The sequence below is a fragment of the Solea senegalensis genome, linkage group LG1 (genome assembly GCF_019176455.1).
Source record: "Solea senegalensis isolate Sse05_10M linkage group LG1, IFAPA_SoseM_1, whole genome shotgun sequence".
NCBI lineage: Eukaryota > Metazoa > Chordata > Actinopteri > Pleuronectiformes > Soleidae > Solea > Solea senegalensis.
The window spans coordinates 41,082,776-41,096,478 of record NC_058021.1 but is presented as its reverse complement, the minus strand read 5'-3'; the positions used below and the strand labels follow the sequence as shown (position 1 = coordinate 41,096,478).

Here is a 13,703-nt window from a genome sequence, read left to right as displayed (position 1 = left end):
CTGTGTGCCACACTGAGACCATGACCACATGTTGATCTGACAACCACGTGCTGCCATGTAATACAATAATACAATGACTAAAAACACAGACTCATTTTTACTCAGATGTGACATACACTGTTTCCAGTTAGTTTAAGAAGTAACGACGTACTGGCATGACAAAGTAAAATGGATTCATTATAACAACGATTAAAGATGCAGGTAGGCACAAATGCAGATGCTCTTTCCCAGGCTGTAGTATCACCACGTGGAAAGCCTTTTTCTCTCTCGTCCCCTGGGTGACCCATAAAAGAGTCTTTGAGGGTAATTGATTGTCACAGAGCTGCTTCTGTAGAAAGCAATTCAATATCCACTGGGCCAGTCTTGTCACATTAGTAAGAATGGTGGCATTGTTTTGTCGAGCCAGCGATGGCACGTAAAGGCAACTCACGTCTGCCAAACCGTCCACTGTCCAGTGACAGAATGTGACAGAACAGTGACACAGGACACTCAGTAACTCAGTAACATGAGGTGGATCCTGTAACACCAAGTATGGAGCCACAACACTGACCTTTATTTCTGGCATTGAAAATAAAATTTGGCATTGTAGAAAATGTTGTACTGACAGAAAAACAAGTAGTGGCATTGAAAAACGTTCAATAAAAAAATAAAAAAATGGATATTAAAAAATTACAATTTTATTTGGATGTTTTTTTTATATTACAGAGATTTTTTAGTGTCAGTCTTAATTTTCAACTAACTGGCAAACGGTGCCCGTTGCTATGGATGCAGCTCCGATGAGGCAGATGACTACAGTCAATCCATGGGAACAAGTCCAGTACAATAGTTTTTAATTAATGTTCTGTGTCAAATAACTGTTTTCTTCATCAAGTCGCCGACTCATGCACATTAAAACACTTAAAAACATAAAAAAGTTAGGCTTAAAATGTCCTAATTTAATTCTAGCAGACATGTTAGTGTCCTGACTCAAACAAAGCCTGTTTAACACATCTGAAGCACCAGTACGCAGTAGTGGCTGCAGTCTGATTAGGATATGTCGCCATGGTTTCAAATGCCTACACAATAGTGGCTTAAGAGGCTGAGGGACTGGCTGGCAGATCAATAACAACCCTGTCCACTAACTCCCGGAAGGGGGTCCTAACCCGGGCCACAGAGCAGATATCTAACCCCGAATCTCTTAAAAAGACAGATTACTCGCCTTTCAATTACCACCACAGGCAACTGGAAAAGCAGAAATAATGAGGTGAATTATGCAACAAAGAAATGCAAGAAACTAGACAGAAAATGCTGCCAAAAAAAAGAGTGAACAACAATCAGAGTTAAGAGTTAGTTCAATATTAAACATATTAGGATATGTTGGTGCTGGATGAACCTGAGATTAAATGAGGGGAGGATGGGGTTTAACCCAGGAATGTACTGTATTCAACCCCATAATCTAGATTGTAAGACGTGGAGATGGGGGTTGTGGTGTGTTCAGGCTCGGTCTGACCTAAAAGCCCCTCTGTCCCACAGTTGCTGGTGCATGAAGCTTATCCAGTGAAGCCTTTAACACTTTTTAAATGGTAATCGTACTCTGGCCTGATTTGTCTATGAAGTAAATCCACACTTAACAACAATGACAAAGATGGAAGATCCACACGTAAGCAAACTATACCAATGGGTCAAGTCCAGTGACCATTGATCAGTTCTAACCTGACCTTTGTCAATGATAAAGGTCGCAAGAAACAATTACATTAAACTTTTTTTAAATCTATAAATAGAAAATACTACATTTAATACAGACATAATGTTTTAAAAGTAACACACAACACTGTTAACAATTAGGTATGCCTGTCTGAGCTGATAGTTTATAGGACTGGAGTGAAATAAGTCTTTATTATTAGAAGACATTTAGTTTATGCGACCTCAACAGTGTCTGGTTTCCAACTCAGACAAAACGGAGCAGGAAAAGCAAAACATGTCCAGCTAATTATAATTTAATCGTGTTATTGAATAATTTGTAGCATTCTGTATAATACGGTTCCAGGTTTGAAGAGCTGGTGTATTAACATGTTAAAATGGGGGAAGGGAATCATGGATGGACAGAAACTGTATATATATATAATATTATATTATATATACACATACATACATATTTTTATTTATAGATTTTTTCTTCATTGTCATTCAACTTTAAATATAGGTGATCAAGCAGCCAATGAGGTGACAGAAGCACCAGATCATGAACAGACACTGGGAGTGCCTCTCTGCTGGTCTTGGATGAACACTGATCAGCCTCCTGGTGTCTCTGTTAATACCGGGGAGCTATTTGTGGTGTGCATTGCAGAAATGTAAAGAGGCATGCACTGTATCCCCAAAAGGCAAGTGACCCATCTGAGTGCAATTATAGGAAGCCTGCTGGCGCTGTTAAAATTGGATTTGCAGGGTGAACTGAGTGTTTGGGTACAGAATCCAGACAGTGGATTCTCTCTTTGTGCCCCGTTTGTTTTTGTGTAGCATCTCTGTTCAGTGACAGCTGCTGGTGGAAAGTTCTGAGGACAAAAACAGACTTTCTGGAAAGTCAATTCAGTGATTGTTGGAAAAAAAAAAAGAAAGAAAAAAGGATAGTGCTGTTTTTGGACTCACCACGTCTTCAACTACACAATAGATAATCCACAAAACCAGACTAATAATGTAACACTTTATCCACTAACCTCCACTTCTAGTGGTTCACATTCTAAATAATATAATATAATAGTTTTAAAAACCCAGTCCTGGGACAAATATGGATTTATTTGACCACTTTATTGGTTTTAAGTAAAACAAGGCAACATTTTTACCTTAACAAAAATCCATCATAATAGATTTACCTTTATAATTCCAGCATGTTGCCTGTGCTGTGTAGCATTTATATACTAGTTAGGATTTACAGATCCAGTAGTTTCTCGGCCACTATTGGACCGATAACGATAATGAATATCGTATTGTATTGTATTGGCTCATCCCTACCCAACAGATTAGATTTGTCCCAGTGTTTGACTCGGGCGCAGTTTCACGCAGAACAAACTTTGGCAAGCAGAAAAGCAGAAATATTCATCTTTAAATCTAAAATTACCTTATTTTTCAGGACCCTATGCAGTCAAAATACCTGCACAGGTGCTGACTATCAGTGATAACAGGAGAAATCACTCCTAAAGAAAAACTGCCTGAAAAACAAACATAACATCATCATGCTAATCGCCACATACTGTAAATCTAACACACACACACACACACACACACACACACACACGGCTGTGTCTGTTGTTCTTGACCTGTCCATTCCACCAAAGCAAGAGGCCGCTGCAGGGAAAATGACTAGCAGCTGTTTAAAAAGCTCCAGACACAACCAGTTATGTAACCAGACGATGAGCATCACTACTCAGACCCATGTGGATAACACAAGAGCAGCCACACACACACACACACACATGTGCCCTACACCTTATCACATACAGCAGTCACTACTATCAGTCTTAATGTTGTCAAGGCCAATGTCTCAGTGAGTCAGAGAAACAACACTGGAAACAAAAAAAGCTTCCAGCCAGGCGCGGAAGGGAAAGAGAGAGGAAGGACAATAAAATAAATCACTGCACTATCAGAAGCATAAGAGCTCTGTGTTCTTCTGGGTACACGTTGTCCCAGTCCACCACGATACAGCAGTGAGTCGAGCCCAGAGAGAGTGAATGCCATGGGATAGAGCAGTGAGCAGGCGCCAGGCGACAGGTGACGTTTACCTGTCATTCACGGTGTTGATAATCCTCACAGATTCTGGACCAGAGATAACGACAGACGACGTCTCTGGATTTTTTCAGCAACATTCTTTATTTTCAGAAATGTTGATGCAGCTTTTTTGGCTTCATTCAAATCACTTACAGTAATGACTGTTATTAAGTTAGTATAACTAGTCGACAGGCTACTAGTCTTGGAACGTTTGTATACACAATGAAAGGGTCTATAATGGACCTGATGTTTTATTTGTATTTTCTATTTATCTGGAGTTTGGTTGCATCTGTTCAAGTTTGTTAAAACAATAAATGACTTTTTGTTATACAGCAATCTTTTAATCTGCCGGAATAATGAATTTAAATTTAAAGTGAAGGGCTTTTCTCAGCAATTTTTAGACATTCATTAGATTCCTTAGATTACACTTCATAATTCATTAATTCCTCACTTTTTTTAATCGCTTGACAGCACTAGTTATTAACCGGGTTATTGTAAATCAAAGGGTTAGTTAAACTGTTTTTTTTTGTATGCTCTCAGCCTCAGCGTCTGCAGACGGGAACCAGCATGGACATGGAGACCTGCTCTCAATGAAAACATGGCTGCCGGTGGGTTTGTTTACCCTGTGGTATAATCTCATGTTTCACATTAGATATCAGCTCATGTTTAATGTTAGATAACTGAAAACACTCACTTTTAACAGGGTTAAGCAGACATTTGTTGGACTTTGCCTGTTGCCTGACTCGGTGAGTGTGTGTGTGTAGGCACTGTGGCAGGAATGTCAAGTATGCACTGGAAAACAAGCCGGGGCCTCTTTTGCAGCTGGTTTTGGAGTGAGACTCTTAGCAGAGGCATAGCAACAGATTACAGGGCACAACATGCAGGAGGTGGCTTCACTTCAACAGCACTGCCGGCACTCGTGTGCCATTATGTAACAAGAAAATGGAAAGAAAACAAAGAAAACGGCTGTAAACGGGACGACGACGACGACGAAGACGATGATGCTGACTATATTTGAACAGTCTGCGTTCTAGTTTTTAACGCACATGTTTTGTGAATTTTAGGGAAAGCAGACGCCACAAGTGTCAGCACCACACACAGTCACACTTCAGAAAACGTACTAGGACCCTCGAGTGGTACAGACCGACTTCCTCACCAGCCAATAAGCTGTATATGAACAATACACACATTATGCTCCACGTGGGATTTAACTCCCGTCACTGGATAATAATGATCTAATTCACTGGCTTCTAACTGCGGTAAATGCAGTACTGGATACTTTTTTAAAATGCATATGGGATTCACACACACACACGCACACACACACACACACAGAGCAGTCAATTTAAATATACTGCTAAGCCAGTAATGCACATATTAAACCTTTGCTCTGTTACACAAAAGTCAGCAAAGCAACAAATCAAATCAACAGAGAAGAGCCAGAAGCTTCACAGAGGGGAAGGAAACGACACCCATGACCCGTTCACCTCTCGACAGATGCTCAGACATTCATGACATCCAGTTTTGATGCTCGCCTCCATCTTTAATGGTGACTTTACGACTCTTTCAAATCAATCATCTCACCGTGGCAACCGATCTGAGGTTCACAGCTCACCGGCTACAACTAATCTCAAAATTCACCCAAACATGAAAGCACATATGTGCAGCCTCATGGCTCCATCAGGGGCCATGTCCCCAGTACTTTGTCCCCACCGCTCCTTACACACACACACCTCCCCCATCCTCTCTACTCCTCCCCCATCCTCTCCACTCCTCCCCTTTCCATCTTCAGGCACGGACAGCCAGTGTGAGGACCACACAACAGGTTGAAGGCAGACAGGCCTGGTTTTTAACCCTTTAAGATCTGTCCGTATACATTTACAAGCCGGTTCCATGTGAAGGCTCTTAGGACATTTATGTGAAACGAGATGTGATGTTTGAAGATGGTTTATTGAAGCAGAGAGACCAATCCAGCTTGAAATCTCAGGGTAAATAAAACCGAGGATGACCGGATTGACCAGAAGTGTAAATTGCTAGTTTTAAGTGATCTACAGTTTGGCTTGAATTCTGTGTGGGACGTCTGACCAATCATCACGTAGTACCTACTCGGCACGCTTTTGGAACCTCGCCTGAGCAGGTGCTAAAAATAGTACCTGGTACCTTGTTTCTGTAGTGATAGTGTGAAATAAAATAAAGGCTGGGTTATGGAGGGGGCGGAGCTCTCAGCATTCCGCTGGTTCCAAAATACAAAGCCACAGACACAAACACCTCCCGGGCCATCACAGCTTCCCCCACGGTGACACATCTCAAAGAAGAAAAACAGCAAAAACACACACACACACACGCAGAGTTCATTCACTCATTCAGTCACTGTGGGAAAAAAAAGAGAAAAAAGCTTCCCATCAAAACCGATTAGTCTCAGGAAACACCATTTCTGAAGAAGATATGAGTAATAGGATTCATGTGGTGGCAATGCAGCCTCAGAGAAACCTGATATGTTCACACACGAAGCAGCAGACTCTGAATCAAACGCTCCGACACATTCTCCTCGGACAAAATACACAACATTTGCAAACTTCTTGAGACGTCTCGAATACCTACAGAGCACGGAAGCATCGAACTGTGAAGTTTAATATGTTTCTGCGTTTTCTTACCACGACACATTCAAAATAATAACATTATGATGTCACGCAAGGATGAGATTTAACATATGAACTGTTTTCTTCATCTAAGTATTATATACATTTTTTTAATGATAGATAGATAGATAGATAGATACTTTATTCATCTCACAGAGAAATTCACTAATTGACTTATTTCTACTGTTCTATGCGACAGTGTCTAAATTAGAATGATTAAAATGAAATTATTAGTTTAGCCCTAATCCATTCTACTGGGTTTTCATTTGAAAACCACATTTTCAGCTCTGTCTCAGAAGTGAAATCACATAACCAGGTACAAGCAGACTCTCTCAAATTAAAGAAAATACTACTAACTAAGTCCCTAATCCCTAATCTCCACACTCAAACCCAACAGAACACACATTCTACCTGCCTCAGAGGAGAATATGTCTCCATATGTAAGAACAGTAACATTGACAATAAATCCCTGGTAAGGTTGGCAGGTCTGAACTGACTGGCTGGTTTCTCAGAGAGCTGCCTCCATCCTTCCCAAGACTGCAACCTCCATCAGAGTGAATATGACTGAAGTGCTGCCAGGTATCTACATGACACTGCATTCAAATACTCTAAGAGGCAGCACATACAGCTCACAAGTCTTTAGTATAAAATCAATCTGTCTTTTCTTTAAATCATTATATCAGACTTTTAAAAAAGGTTAAACAATGCAGCATTGTCACACAATGATCCTCTCTCTCTCTCTCTCTCACTGACAGGAAACAGTGGAAAGAATTGGGTTTTCCTGCAGGGTCATTCACTCATTCACTCGCCTGGCAACCGGCCAAACAGCACACCACAAAGACAGAGAAAAAAAAGAGTGCCGGACTGCGTTCCACCTGCCCCAGTGACCACAGACAGCGCTGAACTTCCCAGGGAGTCTTGGCTGAATCCTGTCGACTGTCTGTTCTCCATCCGCCCGGTCAGTGCTACTGCAGCCTGACAGAAAAGCAGCACTCCAAAGAGCATCGAGTGAAATGTGCATTTATTTTGGAATGCCGTTTGAATACAACCATGAATTCTATTCAAAATAAGGGAGGAAGCAACAAAATGCAGCCTTTTAGGGTAAAAAAACAACAACCATCTGGTCATACATGTGTGAAGCATGTATGACCAGCTTCCATTTGCCTCCACATGGTGCATCACACATCACGCTCAGACACAGTGGTCCCCACAGTGGGCCAAATGGGGGCTGCAGCCTTCTCCTCCGCAGATATGACCTAGTTTCTATTCAAGCCCGTCGCTCTTTGTTCACGCTGTTGCAGCCTGTGGAACAAAGACTTCCACAGGCCGCCGACCCTGCCTCGATGCGGCGCATCCACCCTAAAAATGGCTCATTGAGGAAAAGCCGCCTGGACTCAAACCGTCAGTCAACTTTCCATTTCTACTGTGAACTACTTCCACTGCAGATGAGGAAGGATAATTCCCAGATCATGCCGTCTTCTCTCTCTCTTTAAGCCAGATGAGACAAATATCATGGAAGAGGGAGGGGGTCAAATTTATCAGTCTGGGCTCTGAAAGGATCGGGTGAGGGAGGAAGGATAAGGAAATTCACTAAATCAGACATGGACCTCACAAACTATAATAACCCTTTGTGGGGTCCATTCCTTTATGCAAATAACAAGGGTATAATCTGTCTCCCAGCATTATAATAACGGCTGTTATTACGTCAGTTCAGGACCATTTTTACTGTTACAAGGTTTGAAATGTCAGTTTAGCACATGAAGTCACAGATCTATGGCTGTACCACTCTAAGCAAAGCTATTAGTACGGAGCCCCGGTCATGACATGGTACAAAGCAAATAGCGGGTGAGCAAATCGAGCGCACCTCCTCTAAGGTCAAAGGTAGAGGCAGTAGAGCGGCTGAAGCTACACAATGGACAGAGATAGTGTGACAGAGTTTTACAAAAACATTCTGAAAAGCCTGTCATTGCAAGGAACTATTATTACTATTGCATAATTTACTATTATTTACATAATTATTACTATTACATAATTATTATTGAGGCATTTAAACTGAATATTGAGAGGCAGGTTTCTTTACCGCCGCAGGTACGACAATAACAACACAACACCGCTCGATTTGCTTACCCAGGTGTCCAGGAATGATAATATTATTAATTAGTATATAGAGTTGCTGACGTACAAGACCACCAGCAAGTGTAAAACAAACATACCCAAAACAACCTAGCAGCTGTGTTTTAGGCATTTCCTTATAATAAATGTACCTGAAGACTCATTTTTAAAACCCTACATTTAATCATGGAGCTGTGAACAGACCATTTAGTCTTTAATGGCCCGACAGCAACAGCTGGCACATCTGTACAAGGCAGACAAATTGTACTTTAAAAGGCAAGAGAAGAAGATCTTAATAAACACCCCCAACTTGTCAACTCTGGAAAACGAGGCACAAGAGAAAGTCTCTGAGAACCTTACACACCAAAAATCTGATGAGAAGAGGGGGGAAATAAACCAGGGAGGATGAAAGACAGGGAAAAGGGAACCACAATCACAATGGAGATTGGAATCAGTGCTGCAACACAAGTACAGGAGCCACCTTGCTTATGTTTTGCCCTTAAAAACTCAGACATGACTCATTTCTGCAATCTTTTAAACTATTAAAGAAAGCACAAAGCAACAAAAGGGATGAAATGCATCAGATGTGGAAGGACACCATTGTGAAGCAGCGTAAAGTAGCATCTTACCTGTATGTGTTCCGTGGAGCTGCTGCTCAGCTCGTCCCCAGACTCTGAATCGTTGCGGAGTTTGTGGAGACCGTCTCCTGGTGGGCCACACGGTGGTGGTGCGGTCTTTTCGCTGTCTGGACTTCTGTTATCACTGTCCCCCACTCTGAGGGGAGGCGAGTCTGCGCGTGTCTGTGGGAGCGTGGCGATGTTGCCATGGTGATGGTTGTTGTTGTTGTGAAGCAGCACCAGCTCAGCGACCACTTTGCAGTGATGGGGACTCCCCATGTTCTGGTTACCATCCTTTGGTAGAACAGGTGGTGTGACGCGGTCGTAGGACGGTGACGGGGTAGAGGACGGCGACGGACGTCCAAAGCTGGACATTTCCAGCAGAGGCCTGTTGAGGTTCTCGTCGGACGCCCGGCAAATATCCAAAACAGTGGGCTTTGCCCGCAACGTGGGCTTCTGAGGGGGCATGAGCGCCCGGCGTACCTCCCTGACGTACTGTGCCGGCACATAAAAGGCCTTCGTTCCCTCCTCTCGTTTCACCTGCCACCAGTCCTCGTTAGTCTTCTTCACCAGCAGGTAACACTCTCCCTGGTGGATAGCCACCATCTTGTCTTTGGCCTTGTACTCATAGTCATACTCCACCTCGATGTAGACCTGGCCGGGGGGGATAGGCGGTCCCTCTCTGTCAGCCATGGCGGTGAGAACGAGAGCGTGAACTCTGGATTCAACAGCTCAGCGACACAGGCCTGGAGAGCTCGTCATGTCTGCCGGGCTGCAGGAGAACACAAGAAGACCAGAATTTTTTATTTTTTATATATATATATATATATATAAATATACACATATACATATATATATATACACACATATATATATATATAAAATAAAAAATCAATCTAAAGGAAAATAAATAAATGGCTAGAACTTCCACATTCTGTAGCACAGTAAATTAAACACACTAACAGACGTCCTGTCTATGTTGTAAATCAGAAATGAAATAACATAAAAAATGTAAAGAGTAAGAAACCGTTGTCTTTCCTCTAACAAAACACCGTTAACCGTTCATAAACAGAAGTAAACATCCATTGTGGAGATGATTTGAGGCTCGCTGTCGCCTGCAGTGGAAGAAAACACTCTCACAGGGAACAGATGGGCTTGAGCACACTAAGCAAATACTTCGACCACTGAACATGGGCCCTCGTAGTTTTTTGAGCCCAGTCAACTCCATCTGAAATAAACTTGGCAGAGTAGAGCGCGGCTGCTTCCGTGCCCCACTTCAATTGGTATTATATTGGTACGGACGATGGGGCTATTACCGTCCATACACAAACCTACGCCCTTGGAAAAGCCCCAAACTAAAATGTTTTTGGGCCCGATCTTAACTCCAACATGCACACGGCTCTCAAACCTCCCAGCCTGTCGCACTTCAACCTTATTTCTCATCCAATTAACACCAGAGTGCTGTCAAACGCCCACATTGTGACACACGATCCTCTCCCAGACGGACGCACTCGCCGGGTGAATGGACTGAAGAACACCACAGAGCGAGTCCTCCCTCCGAACAACACGAAAACCACCACACACAACGCAGTCCACACTGATTGTTCTGAAAACCTACACCACCACAGCTCAGGATATCCAGCCCGGTAACCTGATGACACGACATGACATGACCCCACACGCCGACCCGGCACGTGATCCAGTGGCTACAGTGACTCGTCAAAGCTGTCATCCCCTCACAGACTGCAAAAATAAAGTGTCTCCGTTGTTCCATTGAACCCAGTTCAGCGGTTTGAGGTCAATTGTGAGTCTAAAACTGTTTTAAAAACACGGGGGTTAGCGTTCGAGTCACACAACAGCTGAGCCCCTTGCCATTCCTGCAGGGTTTGTTCTGGGACGAGTCGCGTCACTGATCTATCTGACAGGGAGAATTTCTTTGTGGTTTAATCTAAATAAAAACCAGGTTAAATCTCACAGCAGAGGAGCCGCTGCTGAGCCGTGACTTCCTTCATATCAAATTCTCCTCTCCTCCCTCCCCTGAAATAGCAGCCGCCACGGAATTACATCTTGGAAGTGCACGCGGTAAAAGCAGGTGCTCTTGGTGAGGCATGACAGCATCTCAGTCTATAAGCAGGCCATGCTTATGTAAAGGAATATGTACACACACACACACACACACAAAGACTGGCAGCTACACTCTCAGAATAGATTTACGGTCTGCGCTAAAGTGGAAGCTCATCAGAGACGACTGCATGTTCAGAATGAGCTTCAATTGTTTCTGGGTTTTTCCATCACCACGAAGCACACACACCATGGCAGTGTGTGTGTGTGGGGTGGGTGACGACAGCCCAGTCTGTCCCAGGACGAGTGTCAGCCATGATGTCAACAAAGCACATGTACCAGTCACTGTGGATGAAAAGCATGTCTGTTGTTGTGTGTTTATTGGCGTGTTTCCAGCGTGAAACACGTAAACCCTAACCTTACCAGAGTAACACGCCTGCAGTCTATCTCGTACAAAGCTTGGCGACTAACGGCCACAAACCGGCTGTGCTGTTGTTGTCGCCGGTTGTGTCACGTTCATTGTCGGCACACAGGTACAACATCAGGCTAAGCACAGCGAACACCCCGTCTACCGAGTAAAGGTACTGACTAACCGAGGGCTTTACCTTTCTAAACCGTACCATACTGTAGTGCTGTAGTACTCGAGATCAGTCTTGGTCTCCAGAGCCAACTCAACTATAATAAAATGTGTTGACCCTGAACCACAAAGACTTTTTCTGCATGAATACCTCCAAAAGAAAACACAGCGCAACGTGTAAATTCTGCAAAGCGACGCCAACTTTAACTGCCTCGGTCTCGACCACTCAAAGTCTTGGTCTCAATACACTGTGGTCTTGGTCTCGGTTCAGGTGGTCTTGACTACAACACTACCATACTGTACCATAATGGAAACCCAGCTTATGAGGACTCACTATCTGCAGACAGTGAGCATGCACCAAAATGTCCTCTTTGACCCAGAAGTAGAAGGAGACTAACTCTAACCCTAGGACCACAGAACCGTTACTGGAAATCATACAGTGACGGAACCACACGAGCCACAACATGTTCAGCAGGTTCCAAACGTACAGAACTACAGCGTCTCACCACTCGCTGTTTGTCCTTCTGTGACTAAACTATGACAATCATCGAACATATCACACAACGAGAGTGCACGCATCACTGCTGCGTTGTGCGCTTCTCTTCGTATCCTTAGAGACGTTGCAGCATTTAACATGTGCTGTTCTCATTGGAACAGTTTCATTGCTGTTCCAAACTGATCTTAGACAAACTCTAAGCGGGAATAGACAGGTGTGTAGACTTCCTGTTCCGGTGGTTTTGTGTTGAAAACTGAAAAATGCCTTTTTTGGGCATTTTCGGCCGATATGTTTGGGTGGCCAGATTTCCGGTGCATCTCTAAATAGAGACCATTAACTAATCAGGAAAATGTTTACTGACATCATAATTCAAGTGAGAAGAAGGCGTACTTTTTTTAATTGATTTCCAGTTAAGTGATATTGAATATATTTTCACTTCCTGGTTGACTTTACTGTCTAAACCTGAAAACTACATCCATTTTTTAAATATAAACTATGTAAAGCAACTGCTTACGTGTTCCTACAGTCAATGTACATTTGCCGTTCCTAACAAGTCGAGGAACTCCTTACTCTTCCACTTTATCATGACACATGATATTTCTTAATGGTTTGAAATCTCCTTTAAGTCGCTGTGTGTGTCGCAATAATAATCCTTCATTTAGTTTCCCTTTCTCTTAGAATTATTTCAAAGGAAATAAATGAGGGCAACCCTGGATGTGTTCATCCTGTAGAAGCTCTTTGGCTGAGGAGGAATGCTGCTGTTGCACACGAGCAGGCTGCAACATGTTGAATCAGTGCCATAAAGGTAGAAAATACCAGCAGAACAGACGTTATGGCACAATACAGCACTCACAACTCGATCTGGCAAACGCAAGATCCACACACACATCATCATCATCATCATCATCACATGAATCACGACCCGTGCTTTAGTCCGTGTACATCTGCAGAGCAGCCACTGAGACCCCGGCTGCCTTTGTCCCTGCGCTTCATTCAAAACAGATGTGGCCATCTGAGCAGCAACAGCAGCAGCAGCATCCACGCCAACATGTGCTGCTGCTGCTGCTGCTGCCGCTGCTGCTGCACGTGAGCACGCACGAGCTGCAGCATGGACTCATTCTCATTTTGTCATAGAAGAAGCGCAGTGTGAAAGCCCCCAAAACAAGCTGTGTGTGTGTGTGTCTGGCCAAAGACAGCATGCCTGGGGCAGGGTTGCGGTGGTGGAGATGGTGAGAGGGGGGCATAGGTGGGGGGCAGGGTCCCTTCAAGCCACACACACACACACACAGAGGGAGAGAGGGAGAACACAAAGGACTTAAATCCATATGCATTAAAAGCTGCTCGGACTCCAGAAACATCCAGGGAGCGTGGGAAGGGCAGGCCTAAGAAGACCTCCTCAGAACGGCTACGTGGGGCGCAAATGAGCCCCACAAATCTGATGCTATCACGTGGAATGTCTA

At 43.5% G+C, this 13,703-nt stretch overlaps 1 protein-coding gene across 5 annotated transcripts in view; it reads right to left on the bottom strand.

The window, feature by feature from the left end:
• arhgap12b (Rho GTPase activating protein 12b) overlaps window positions 1–13,703 on the bottom strand; it is a 35,420-nt gene that overhangs the window by 21,322 nt on the left and 395 nt on the right. For all 5 annotated transcript variants that reach the window (XM_044022860.1, XM_044022861.1, XM_044022862.1 and 2 more), the window contains exon 2: window positions 9,122–9,881. In XM_044022860.1, the coding sequence (XP_043878795.1) occupies window positions 9,122–9,802 (681 nt within the window). In that variant the 5' untranslated portion in view covers window positions 9,803–9,881. The remainder of the gene's footprint in view (window positions 1–9,121; window positions 9,882–13,703) is intronic.